Source organism: Calidris pugnax, unplaced genomic scaffold, assembly GCF_001431845.1.
Source record: "Calidris pugnax isolate Ruff unplaced genomic scaffold, ASM143184v1 scaffold55, whole genome shotgun sequence".
Lineage (NCBI taxonomy): Eukaryota > Metazoa > Chordata > Aves > Charadriiformes > Scolopacidae > Calidris > Calidris pugnax.
In genome coordinates, this window is record NW_015090832.1 from 2,893,077 (window position 1) to 2,906,050 (window position 12,974).

The following is a 12,974-nucleotide window of genomic DNA, read 5'->3' on the forward strand; positions in this document are numbered from 1 at the left end:
AACAACAAAGTATGGTGACAGATGATACTTCAAGGGAATTATCTTGAATTAAAAGCATTTAACAGGATTGTAACCACAGGGTGGGTAAATTAAGAACATATTTAGATTCTGTTTTCCAGGAGAAGCCCATTAATAATTTCCCCACAATTAAACTGGCAGAAGAAAGATGAGCCAAAGAGAGTTAACAATGAATGCAACTCATCTTTTCGACTAAACCTTTTAGCTAAGGCATAAGCAAAAAAATTGTCTAATTTTGAACTGTAATACCACACGAGCATCATTAGCAATGAACTTGCATGAAAATCTGTACGTGAAAAGAGAAACAAAATATGATTAAAAGCTGCCAGACACATTTTACAATGGCTGAGCTACCAACCTACCCACTGCAAGAAAGACAGTTTCCAGTCAGCAAAGGCACTCGGGATACGTCCTTAGCATTTGAGGCTCTTTTCTGAGCATCGACAGGCCTGAATTAATTTTTATGCAGTTGCCTTAAACCTTCTTGATAATCTTAACTAGAAACAGAAAAGGCTGAGAGCTCCCACTACAGGGAGTAAACTGTAGAGATAAATCTAACAGGAACACACCCTACAGCAGCAGAGGTTGGGGAAAAAAAAAAGTGATATAAAGTGTTAATTTGTGTTTTGGTTACACTTGGCAAACATTGCAGAAGTAATACCAGCCAAGTAACTGCTATTCCTCCCTTGCTTTTGGAAAATAAACAAATGAGAACTGGTAGTTGCAAGACTCTGCAGACTGAGAAATGGATGCTACAGCTCAACGGGAGCCTCCAGCACTGAAAACCCAAGAACTCAAGTTAACTGTTAACGCTCTTTAAACCCAGCAGCGATGTACTAGAAAGTCCCATTACTGTTACCTTTTTGCGAGATGTAAGGCAGCATGAAATATGTGAAATTACCTTGTCCACACTTTTCAAACAGAACTGTAATCCTCGATAGGCTGAAACACATTCATTTGTGTTTTGCCAGCATCCCTGCTTCCGCCAGCCCCACTGTTTCTTTCGGAGCCTTCTCTAAAAGAGGAAGCCAATAGGCAGGTAGGGTTTAGTGGAATACGCACGAGTAAAAAACGTTCTTTTTCCACTAGTTTTTGGATCATATCTTTTATCTGACGACAAAATTTTATATAAATTATTGAAGCATTCTGATCATTCTAGGATTGAGGATGCTTATTTCAACTCTGATGCCCATTTTCTCCTTTATAACATCTGACGGGATAAGGCACCTCAGAACTGCAGGTGAGAGAACAAGGCGGGATCGTGGTTCCTACAGAGGTCTGCCCTACAAGATCAATTCACGGAAAAGTCAAGGAAAACAGAGAGGGTCTAGAGAAAGGAGAAGGTCTCCCACCCAGTGCTGCTTTCCCTTTCATTCTTTTTGTTCTTAGGAGATTCCCCCTGTTCCCTTTGAATGGAGGTGAGAAGGAACACGACACAGATGAAGTATGAGAGACAGTTACTAACCAAAGCAGCAAGAAACCTTCCTTCTCCCCACAGGGAATCTTGCAGTTACTCAGTTCAAATAACTGCAATTAAAGATAAATATAAAACCCAAATCTTTTAACAAGTTAATCACACCTTCATGTAAGGCAAAGCTATTTCTTAGAGTCTTGAGAGAGATACCTTTATAAGCTACTTAGAGCTTTGTCTCAGACCAGTGAGGACTCCTTCCCCTATGACTTCCAGTCATCAGAACTGCAGTTGATGTGTTCTCTGCTCCCCACGCCACAGCAACAACTGGTGCATCAAGGAGGCTGGAGACAATTCCACAAACAAGGAAGAGAGAAACAGCTTTCCATAACACTCTTCCATCCTTGGAAAACTGAAGAATATTTACTTGGGTCCCTTATGTTTCAAAAAGTTTGTTCCTTAATCTTTCTCTATTTATTATTGCATTTATATCTTGTATTCAGTCAAGAACTTTATACACCATACTTAGAAATCTATACTTTAAAACAAGTCCAAGCAAATTCATTCCATGCCTACCTCCCTACAGTCTCAAGTGACATTTCGGTCAGATTAAAACCAGAACTCTTGGACTTGCATTTGCCTCTGGAAGAAAAACAAACAAAAAAAACCCCAAACAAACAAAACCCCACTAATGAAGCACACCATTAATTCTTCAAGAAATTCCTGAAACTCAGCTCTATGGTGTGACAGGAGAGTCAGTATAATTCCTCAAGTAGCTACAATCAAAACTAAGACAGCACTCCCTGCTCGTTTTACACAGACGGAAGGGCTACTGAAGCAAGAGATATAAAAAGTTGGGAAAAAAAAACAGATTGAATTGTCAATATACCATTAGTTTATGAAATTTTCTTGTGCCCCAGCTGTACCTTTGTATTTCTCCTGGATATGCTTACTCTAATTTATACCTTGGTGACTAATGTAAATATGAGAAACAAGGAAGGCACGAGCTGGAACATGACTGCAACTCTGTGTGGCACTCCCTGCAATTCTGAAAATTGAATGCTGTACATAAAGTATAAATTAATCCATTCTCAAGGAAATGGTTTCGTTTCCCATTTCTATTTTGGGAGGTTAACCAGAAGGAGGAAATGTTTCCTTTTGAAAGAACACACATCATTCATACTAAATGTCTATTTCTGTGAAACAACGGCTTTGTCTTCTTACCTCCCCCATCCACGTCACAGGAAGAGATTGAGTTGGACTGAAAGAAGAGAAAGTGGAGTTGAAGCTCTTGCTGAGTGTGAATGAGTGTGTGCAATCTCTCTGCCTCCCCTTTTCTTACACACACCCACCTAATGATTAAAACTGAGTTAAAACAACTGCTATTGGACTACACCAAACCGGGTAACTAAACAGAGCAAGGACAAGTTCAAGTAATTACCAGCCTGATGTGAACACCCAGGAAGGGAGTATAACATTCCCTACACCACTGGGACTGCAAAGAAAGAAAGGAATGTAAGTGGCTTTTTCAGACCCCCTACAATCCCAAAGCCGTGCTCCCTTGTTCCATAACTTCAATAACCTTCATCAATGGTTCACACACACACACACACAACCCACTCTGTGCTGGCACAGTGTTCAAGAGAGCAGCATCACTACACACTTTATCAAATCCATATTGAACTTCTCATGGTACAGCACATGTAAATTCTGCAGAATGAATCTATTTGTGTAAACTGGAAAAAATAGAGAAAGAGATAGCACACAGCCTGGGGGGCACCCTCATTATCCCAGCTTTACCCATCCCGCTGGTTGTGCCAGCAGGAGACCTTCTCCTGCTCACAAGGTGATAACTTTAATGACCTTGATTAACGTGCATTACTCAGGCAGATGAATTCAAATCTATCCAGCAACTTCTGTGATCTGGATGAGTCTGATAAGGAGCTGGAACACATGAAAATTCCTATCTGAACTTACTAATGCATCCTAGAAAAAACAGGTTTTTAACAGTAAAATCTAAAATGCACACAGAGCTCAGCTGAGATTATCTCCTAAATGGTTCCAAGGGAGGAAATGAACTTGTCTTCCAGCCACCCTGGTGGCAGAAGAGGACAGTTGCAGTACAGTGTCTAGTTTTCTTATCCCTAATACCTCAAAGGAAAAACAGGGACTTGAGTACCACCACAGAAGCAGAAGCATTACCCATGGTGACAAGGATATTATGTTACTTTTCATGAGTACATTTGGCACAAATATCCTGGGGTACAGAACTATCTGTGCATCAGGCATGAAAATAAATTTAAAAAAAATAAACCAACAAACAAAAACTTTACAGAAATCTTTTTCATATCCACCACTCCCTTAGTAATTGCTTTATAGGAAGTGTAAGACTTTGGAGTTTGTAAGCATCCTAAAAAATTATGTTGAAGACAATTATATTTTCATCCCAGGAACAAACTCTACTCTAGAGTAGATGTGTAACGCCATGTGATGTACTTTTTTATCTCCCTTGCACTTGTTTATTCAAGGAAACCTATGGAGGGCCTGATGTGACATTTCTAGGGACAGTTCCAGTGCCTGCTTATGAGAAAAAGACTCGGGTCACTAGAGCAGCTTCCACTGTGAAGCTGGGGAGTTAACAAAGAGATGGTGCAATTACAGTGACAAGCATCACACCACAAAAGATCTAGAGAAAAAAAAAAACAGTAAGCAACACCAAAAAAGGAATCACCTCTCCCTCTGGTGTGACTAAAGGCAGCAGCTTCTCAAGTCAAAAAACCTCAAGAAAAGAGTGACTGATAAAAGACGAGCTGTCCCAAATATCACAGGGCTGACAGAAAGCCACTCCGCACAGAGACAGACTGTTTCTCATCCGTCTTGACTAACCCAACACTTTGAAGATCTACAAAGACAAAACTGAAGAGAACTAGAATGTACCCTTGGAGGTCTGTGGAGGGGCTCTGTTGAGTACCCCTACTCAACAGAGGCCCCAAAAAAATGCCACAAACCTTAAAAGAATTTGCATCAGGTACCAACAAAATAATTTTGAGATACTTCTTTGAGAGTGAAAATCTCTGAAAAATTGGCTCATGGAAAATACATTATAGAAGCTGTAATATTCTCTCTTTATCAGCTCTCCACAGATACCCACTAAGTATTGAGTAATTAATTTAGGCATCCAAAATATCTGAAAGGGATCAGGAAAAAAAACCAGTTGCAAACAAACCACTGTACACACAGACACACATAGAGTTTAAAACGTTATTCACAACCTTACATGATGTGACAGGCGTCCTGGAAGGATACTATCATTAATACAGACCTTAAATGATAAGATTCCTGCCAATTTCCACAGTATTTTAAACAATCTTTACACAAACAAAACCTACATTTAGTTCAGAACACGAGTAACTGCCACACAGCTTTTACTTAAAAAGAAAATTACAGACAAGAGGCATTCCATTCAGATGTGATCAGTACAGCAAGACGTAGAGTCTCTGGTTTTTAGAAAACTGCCCTGTACAAAATTGTATTAAATTACTATATGTGCAACAGTGAGAGATAAGAAATAGAGAGGAGCGATTTCCACTGGAGCACCAAAGGATGGTGAGGTGTGCAGACGGAAATGATAGGTTTCTCTGGCTTGACTATTATGATTCTAGAGTGCAAAGAGAAGAATAAATGTATTGTCATTTATATAAGCCTTGCAACAGAGTCACAAGACAGAGAACTATTAGCATACACAGCAAATAGCTGTCTACAGAATAGCATTTTCACACTACTACAGAGGTATCTCTTGCCTCTAAATATACTGTAATAATTTGAAACTAATCAAGTCATGATCTTTTGTATGATTTCCAGTAATTACTTTACAATAATAGACTGTTGATAGTAAAGCCGTGCACACAGACAAGTCAGGGGAGGACTTGGGTGGGGGCGGCAGAAGGTGGTGAGTGTTTAATTTCATTGATCATTTGCCAAAATAGGTATCTATTGTTCCAATTTAGGGTGTAGGAGTAGTATGTGTCTTTCAAAGCAAAACCTCTCCTTCTGTATCTACCAAATATTATCATTCAATATTGAGAAATGTAAATTACTCTTTCCTTTCTCAATACTACAATAGAACATCTTGTGCGCAGGGAAACAAACAGATGTTTACATTAAAAAGATACACAGATACACTTTTAAACCTTAACCCGTGTTGAAGAAATCCCCTATGATTTCACGTTCAACTGATCAAGAGAAAGCACGTGAACAGCAGAGTATTAGCTTGGATTTAGTGGGTTTAGGGGCAGGACTATCAATTGAGCAAAACTTCAATTACAGACTAATTTAAAATAATTTTGAGATACTTCTTTGAGAGTGAAAATCTCTGAAAAATTGGCTCATGGAAAATACATTATAGAAGCTGTAATATTCTCTCTTTATCAGCTCTCCACAGATACCCACTAAGTATTGAGTAATTAATTTAGGCATCCAAAATATCTGAAAGGGATCAGGAAAAAAAACCAGTTGCAAACAAACCACTGTACACACAGACACACATAGAGTTTAAAACGTTATTCACAACCTTACATGATGTGACAGGTGTCCTGGAAGGATACTATCATTAATACAGACCTTAAATGATAAGATTCCTGCCAATTTCCACAGTATTTTAAACAATCTTTACACAAACAAAACCTACATTTAGTTCAGAACACGAGTAACTGCCACACAGCTTTTACTTAAAAAGAAAATTACAGACAAGAGGCATTCCATTCAGATGTGATCAGTACAGCAAGACGTAGAGTCTCTGGTTTTTAGAAAACTGCCCTGTACAAAATTGTATTAAATTACTATATGTACAACAGTGAGAGATAAGAAATAGAGAGGAGCGATTTCCACTGGAGCACCAAAGGATGGTGAGGTGTGCAGACGGAAATGATAGGTTTCTCTGGCTTGACTATTATGATTCTAGAGTGCAAAGAGAAGAATAAATGTATTGTCATTTATATAAGCCTTGCAACAGAGTCACAAGACAGAGAACTATTAGCATACACAGCAAATAGCTGTCTACAGAATAGCATTTTCACACTACTACAGAGGTATCTCTTGCCTCTAAATATACTGTAATAATTTGAAACTAATCAAGTCATGATCTTTTGTATGATTTCCAGTAATTACTTTACAATAATAGACTGTTGATAGTAAAGCCGTGCACACAGACAAGTCAGGGGAGGACTTGGGTGGGGGCGGCAGAAGGTGGTGAGTGTTTAATTTCATTGATCATTTGCCAAAATAGGTATCTATTGTTCCAATTTAGGGTGTAGGAGTAGTATGTGTCTTTCAAAGCAAAACCTCTCCTTCTGTATCTACCAAATATTATCATTCAATATTGAGAAATGTAAATTACTCTTTCCTTTCTCAATACTACAATAGAACATCTTGTGCGCAGGGAAACAAACAGATGTTTACATTAAAAAGATACACAGATACACTTTTAAACCTTAACCCGTGTTGAAGAAATCCCCTATGATTTCACGTTCAACTGATCAAGAGAAAGCACGTGAACAGCAGAGTATTAGCTTGGATTTAGTGGGTTTAGGGGCAGGACTATCAATTGAGCAAAACTTCAATTACAGACTAATTTAATGTATACCCAACTACATTATTGCAATTCAATAAACATCTCTTCAGAATTAAACAATTCCAATTTGCTTTCATTTCAGGCTGTGTGCATGCATTACAAATTTGCTATTATCCACACTAAAATTAGTCAGCCTGTTCGGAAGCACTCATCCATGCAATCCCAGCACGTCACAGCGCTGCAAACCAACCTCAAATGAACCACTTAACCTCGCCTGCTTTACTGAACAGGAGCAAGGAGCAGAGCCCTGCACCTTCCCAGAACAACATTACTCTCCTAAAATAAGTTCTAGCCACGGGTCTGTATCCAGCAATGAATCTATCAACATCTCTCCTGATGGAAATCCAACCATTCATGTTTATAACTTAATCATCTATTTTTCCCCCCTTCTTACATCAATGAACAAAGTGTCAGGCACCCACTCAACTTTGCATATTCTGATACCTGGCTGCTCTGGAAGATTGCCTTCCCTCTATTCAGCTACGATACAATACTAGATACGCTGCTCCTGGCAACCCAACTCCACGTTAATCATGAATTAATTCCTCCAGATTTGAACAAGATGCAAGATCACTGAGTGGGAATTAAATGCACTTGGCATCTAATAGGAGCGTTCTCTTTGGGATCTGTGTAGCTTGGATATCTGCACCCCTCAGCACTGCACTTAAGGCATTGCAAAGGCATCAATATACTGACCGTTAAATGACAGAGAGAGTTGGCAGAAAGCACTACAGTTGGCAAAAGCGATCTCATTTCTACAGCAGCTCTCCATTTTCACAGAAAAATGAAACATTTAGATCAATAAAATTACCCTTGGTGAGCAGACACATACACCTCCCATTTGATGTCACCCCTACCCCAAACACAATGTCTCAGGAGCAACGTAGGCACCTTCTGATCTTCCCACCCAACAGGCAGTGAACATCTCGGTGCTGCAGCTCAGGGGAAATTAGGCAAAGCAAAAAAGCACCCCAGTAAATAGCATGCACGTCTCATGGAGGAAAGATTAAGACACATCTTGCATGTGTCAGGCACAGCATCAGCTCTGGAATCACAGTAAATAACAAGCCTAAAATCCCAGCATCCTTCAAGAACTACTGACGTTTTACTGTGTGCTTCAGGACAGCAGCAGAATCAATCCCCTCATTTACTCCCAGAGCCCTGAGCAGACTCCTCTGACGCGCCCCGCTCCATCCCAGGGTTACTGATGCCTGATGAAGTACTGCAGGGGAAGCTGACTGACAGCCAAACTCCTCAGCTCTACATTAAAGTATCCATAGCTACCCTGCATTACTACAAAAGCTTACGAAGAGGGCTGCATCCAGACAAGATTCTGATTCAAATATTTAAGAAAACGATTGAAATTCATGTCACTTCTACCCTTTTCTCCTACTTACATTTATTATGAATGAAAGAAGGAGGGCCAATAGGATGTCAATTTTTATACTCAAGATGCCATCTGGGAGGAAACACTCATCTTGCTGCTTGAGTGCAACCTACCTTTCACTATTAATTCTGCATAATTTGAGACTCCAGATCCACCATCGGAACGAATGACACACCGGTACTTGCTGATGCTGCGCTGAGAGGTGTCGGCCACGCTGACAGTAGCAGAAAACCGTCTGTGGTTGACCACCCGTGTGACCATTAACGCTGTGTCCCTTCCATTCCACTGCTGTAAAGGCAGACAATAATAATGTAAATTAGTAAGACACACAGATTATGCACCCATTCATTCTTTATTACGCTTCTGAACATTGTTCAGACCTTCACAATTTTTCAAGAGAAGACTGCTAACCACAGCCCTGCAAAATTCACAGGGTCGTATGAACTAGGGCTAAACATTCTTACACATAAATATTGAAGTTTTCACTTAAATATTCACTTTTTTGAAACGTATTTGGGCATTTGATGTGTTATATGTATTGAAAAGGCTGGAGAGTGACAGTTCAGGCTATGCAATTGTACAGATATGTATTTAGAGGATATAAAAATACTGCAAATGAATGTGTTTTGTACACCTGGGGAAAAGCTACAATCGAACACATTTTATAAATTTGGCATTTTCTGATGCAAAACTTTGATTTGGGACCAATTTAAACAAATTAATTGGATGAACAGACATCCTTCTATGTCCAACATTCCTCAATAAACCACTCTACTGATGTCAGACTACACTTTTCCAACTGGAAAAGGCAGAGATGAAGAAATACCTAGAAACAGTTGTTCTCCACAGCATAGACACCTGAACTTGCTCAGTTGGTCTAATTTATTAAGAAATTCAAAGGAAAACACACTGCTGCTTTGCCGATTTCCAGTAATCTGTTTTGGGGAGTGTTTCCAAGGCTATTTTCATTAAATGTTTCAATTTTAGAAAATGGAAAACAGGTTTCCACTAGCAACAGTAACGATTTCCTCCCAAACCCCTGCTTCTCACAGGAAAAGGTTCATACTGCTTCAGGTCACAAGTGTTTTTTACACACATCTAGTCGGAGCTGTGGAAAGATTTCACTGAAAGAGCTCACAAAAGATAAAGAATAAGCAAAAAAATATATTTCAGTGGATGCTAAAAGTACACCGTAGGTTAATAAATTTCAGATAAAAATAAAACTTTTTAGGAGAACAGCTGTGGTGAGAGTACAGTTAAGGTGACTAAGTCATTTTTATATGATGCCGACTACATTTCTCACCAACTCAAGCCTTTATCCCAGTACTAATTTTCATTTTTATGATTAGGTAAATTCATTCCTCCCCTAATATTTAATCTAGATCTGAAATTGTTATTTTTAAATTTTAATAAAATGTCTGAAATCAAGAAAATATTTGAGAAAATCTGTTAGTTATTTGACTACAAACGGTGTCACAACCATGACAAAGGCCATTCTTGTCTGCCTCAGATGCTGCAAATATGGGGTGGTCAGACCCCCAGTCACATCAGTCCAAGCTGAGAATCAAAACTGTTGACTGACTCAAGTGTTCTGGAAGTTTATGTTGCCCCTATGTACATGCACAGTATGTTTAGCAAGAGAATCCTCTTGACTTGTTTGGGATATTAGGTGTTTAATGGCACAGAATTTTAGCAAAGGCGACGAGCTCAACTATTTTAAAAGCCTCTAGAAGAGCTCCATGGTCCTTCACTGGGAAACAAGCACTCCGCATCTTCAGTCTGATACATATTCCATTTCTAACTCCAGAACTGAAAATGAGTTAAGGTTGTCACTGTGCCCACCTGAACAGCACGACACAATCGGGTGAAAATATAGACGTTAAGAGAGGGGATGTTTTGGTCTTTTAGTGACTGACTAAAAGGAACAATCTGCTATTGATGCAGCCAAAGGAAACGGAGGGAGAAACACAGTGGGTACACTCTGGTTTTGCCTGTTTTCACCATCTCAGACCTTAAGAGTAGGTTCCTTCTTAACATGCAATCACTCTGGGCTGAGAACGTTTTTGGAGGGTGAGAGGAAAGGAGAACGGCATAATTAAGCAGAAGTGATGAAGTATTCTACTTGTTCTTTCTCTTCTGCTGTATGACTGAGTGCTTACAGATGCGCAGGCATTTGTTTGGAACCAAAATTTTGCTGTCACTGGCCATTTTTCCCAGTTTCTGTATCACAATTCTGTACTTTGTCAACTTAAATTCTCACCTAGAAACAATCGAAGGCAGTTCTCAAAGGAATCCTGACGAAAAGGTTTTGCCCCACCACCCAGTCTTTCTCCATCTACTTATTTCGCTAGGAAAAGTACAAAAAAACCCCCACACCAACCAACCAAAGCAAACCCCCACACAAATAAAAAAGAACCACCAGAAACGAAAGCGTTGGCTTTACCTGGAGCCACAGTTTGTCGTGCTGTGACCACTTCCCCCCAGCAATGCACTGGAACGTCGCGTTCTGCCCCACATTAACCTCCACGTTCTGAAGTCGTAGGAAATGAGGTGCTTTTCCTAACGAGAGACACAAAGGATTGCGAGGGTAGAGCAAGGCAGTAACCGGCTGTGTTACACCAACACAGAGACCGACACTCAGCAAAGCACCAGGGCCCATCCTGCAACATTCAGCATCTTTCAGTATTTAAGGATTCAGGGCAGAGCGAGGGGGGTGCTGGAGCTGACAGAGGATGCCCTACAGGATCATACAGAGCTCTGGCACCTCTAAAAACACACTTACATCAGATCACAGCACAAATTCATGGTCATCAACACAATTTCTTACAGTTTGCTATAATGAGTGCTTGAATAATTTCTTTTCCTTACAAAACTGTGCTTCTAAAAAGGTCAAAAAAAAAAATAATCAAATGCTTCTGAGCTTATCAAGCATAACTGACCCAAACCAAGTTTCCATAAGGGTCTTTTTTTCCCCCCCTTTTTACTTTATTGACAATCAAATATATCCTAGGGCTTTAAAATAATGTGTCATTAATATCAAATCACTGATTTAAAATTAATTATTCATATAAATGACATCATTGTATCACTGTATCAGTTTAAGATCACTGATATCAGTGTTTTGCTGATACTAAATTCAGTGTTAATTCAATACTAAACCACTGATATTCAAGTGCAGACACCACATTTGCTCACAAAGGAAATAGATCAGAGGATTATTTTTGACTAAACACCAGACTCATTTACCTCTGTAAGTTAACCTACCAGAGAACAAGATTACAGTAGTGAATCTGACACTTTTAAATGAACTTGCTGGTTTCAAAGGAAGGTTTGTGCACCATTTGAAAACTTTCAGTAGGACACACCGACCAGCTTTGTGAGACTCTAAAGGTCAGAGTCTTTCAACTTCGTCTTTGCATTTTCTTAGTTCTCAGACACCAGTGAAAAACATCATTTCAGCGGACACACCAACCCCTCTTTTTCTATTGGAATTAAATAGCTTCAAAAGGCCATGGGCATCTGGGTGTGGACATGCATGAAGTTTGATGTACAGGGGTTTGTGTACTATAGACGCAGGAACAAATTGCCTACACACTATGCCAAATGGTTTGATTTAGTTTCTGTATCCCGTCCACCACATGCTCAGTTTGCTGACAGCTCCTGAAATCTAGCGATTCTACACCATCCTGCTTTCTGGAGATCAGTAGGGTCCATCCAAGTTTAGAATCACAGAATTGCCTGGGTCAGAAGGGACCTTTAAGATCATCTAGTCCAACCAGCAACCTAACACTGCCAAAAACCATCTGGAAAACTACCTCTGGAGGAGAGTGAGAATGTACTACGTGATATTTGCAGGCTAATCCTAGGAAGGTAGGTATCCAGGGTAGATTCAGGCTGGAGATTAGGAAAATTTTTTTCACTGAAAGGGTTCTCAGGCATTGGAATGGGCTGCCCAGGGAGGGGGTGGAGGCCCCATCCCTGGAGGTGTTCAAAAGACGGGTTGATGTAGTGCTGGGAGGGATGGTTTAGTGATGATGCTCCTTGTTTGTTGTGTGGGTGTCTATTTTTGTCAGTTAGGTTGACGGTTGGACAAGATGATCTTTAAGGTCCCTTCCAACCTAGAAGATTCTGTGATTCTGTGAATTTCTGCCTGCAGGCTGAGGTGGGCAGAGCCCACGCAGCCCGGGTGGGCACAGCCACACCAACCCCGAACCCCCAACTCCTGGTGCTGGGGTCTGCCCAACGTCCAGGGCACGGGGCTGTGCCACGACTGCAATTGCTCAGGCACACCCACTCAAGGAGCTTTCAGCTTAATGAAAATTGAGACCCCACTGCGTTCCCTCACAGGAGAAATAATAGAAATCAGCATTTTTGCTGATACTCAGGTTTCTCTGCTGTACTGTCCTCGATGAAGGTAAAGCAGAAACAAAAAAAAACCCCACCAATAATTTCAGTAACCTCCAGGGTCATCAGGAGCTTCACGGTCCGTGTGTTTTGAGTTATAACAATTGTAAAACCAGTATGAGGGA

General features: G+C 40.1%; 1 protein-coding gene across 8 annotated transcripts in view; it reads right to left on the bottom strand.

The window, feature by feature from the left end:
- Positions 1 to 12,974, bottom strand: part of PTPRT (protein tyrosine phosphatase, receptor type, T) — a 481,241-nt gene that overhangs the window by 277,707 nt on the left and 190,560 nt on the right. For all 8 annotated transcript variants that reach the window (XM_014941276.1, XM_014941273.1, XM_014941274.1 and 5 more), the window contains exons 5-6: positions 10,889 to 11,004; positions 8,559 to 8,733 (exon numbers count right to left, since the gene is read on the bottom strand). In XM_014941276.1, coding sequence (XP_014796762.1) covers positions 8,559 to 8,733; positions 10,889 to 11,004 — 291 coding nt within the window. The remainder of the gene's footprint in view (positions 1 to 8,558; positions 8,734 to 10,888; positions 11,005 to 12,974) is intronic.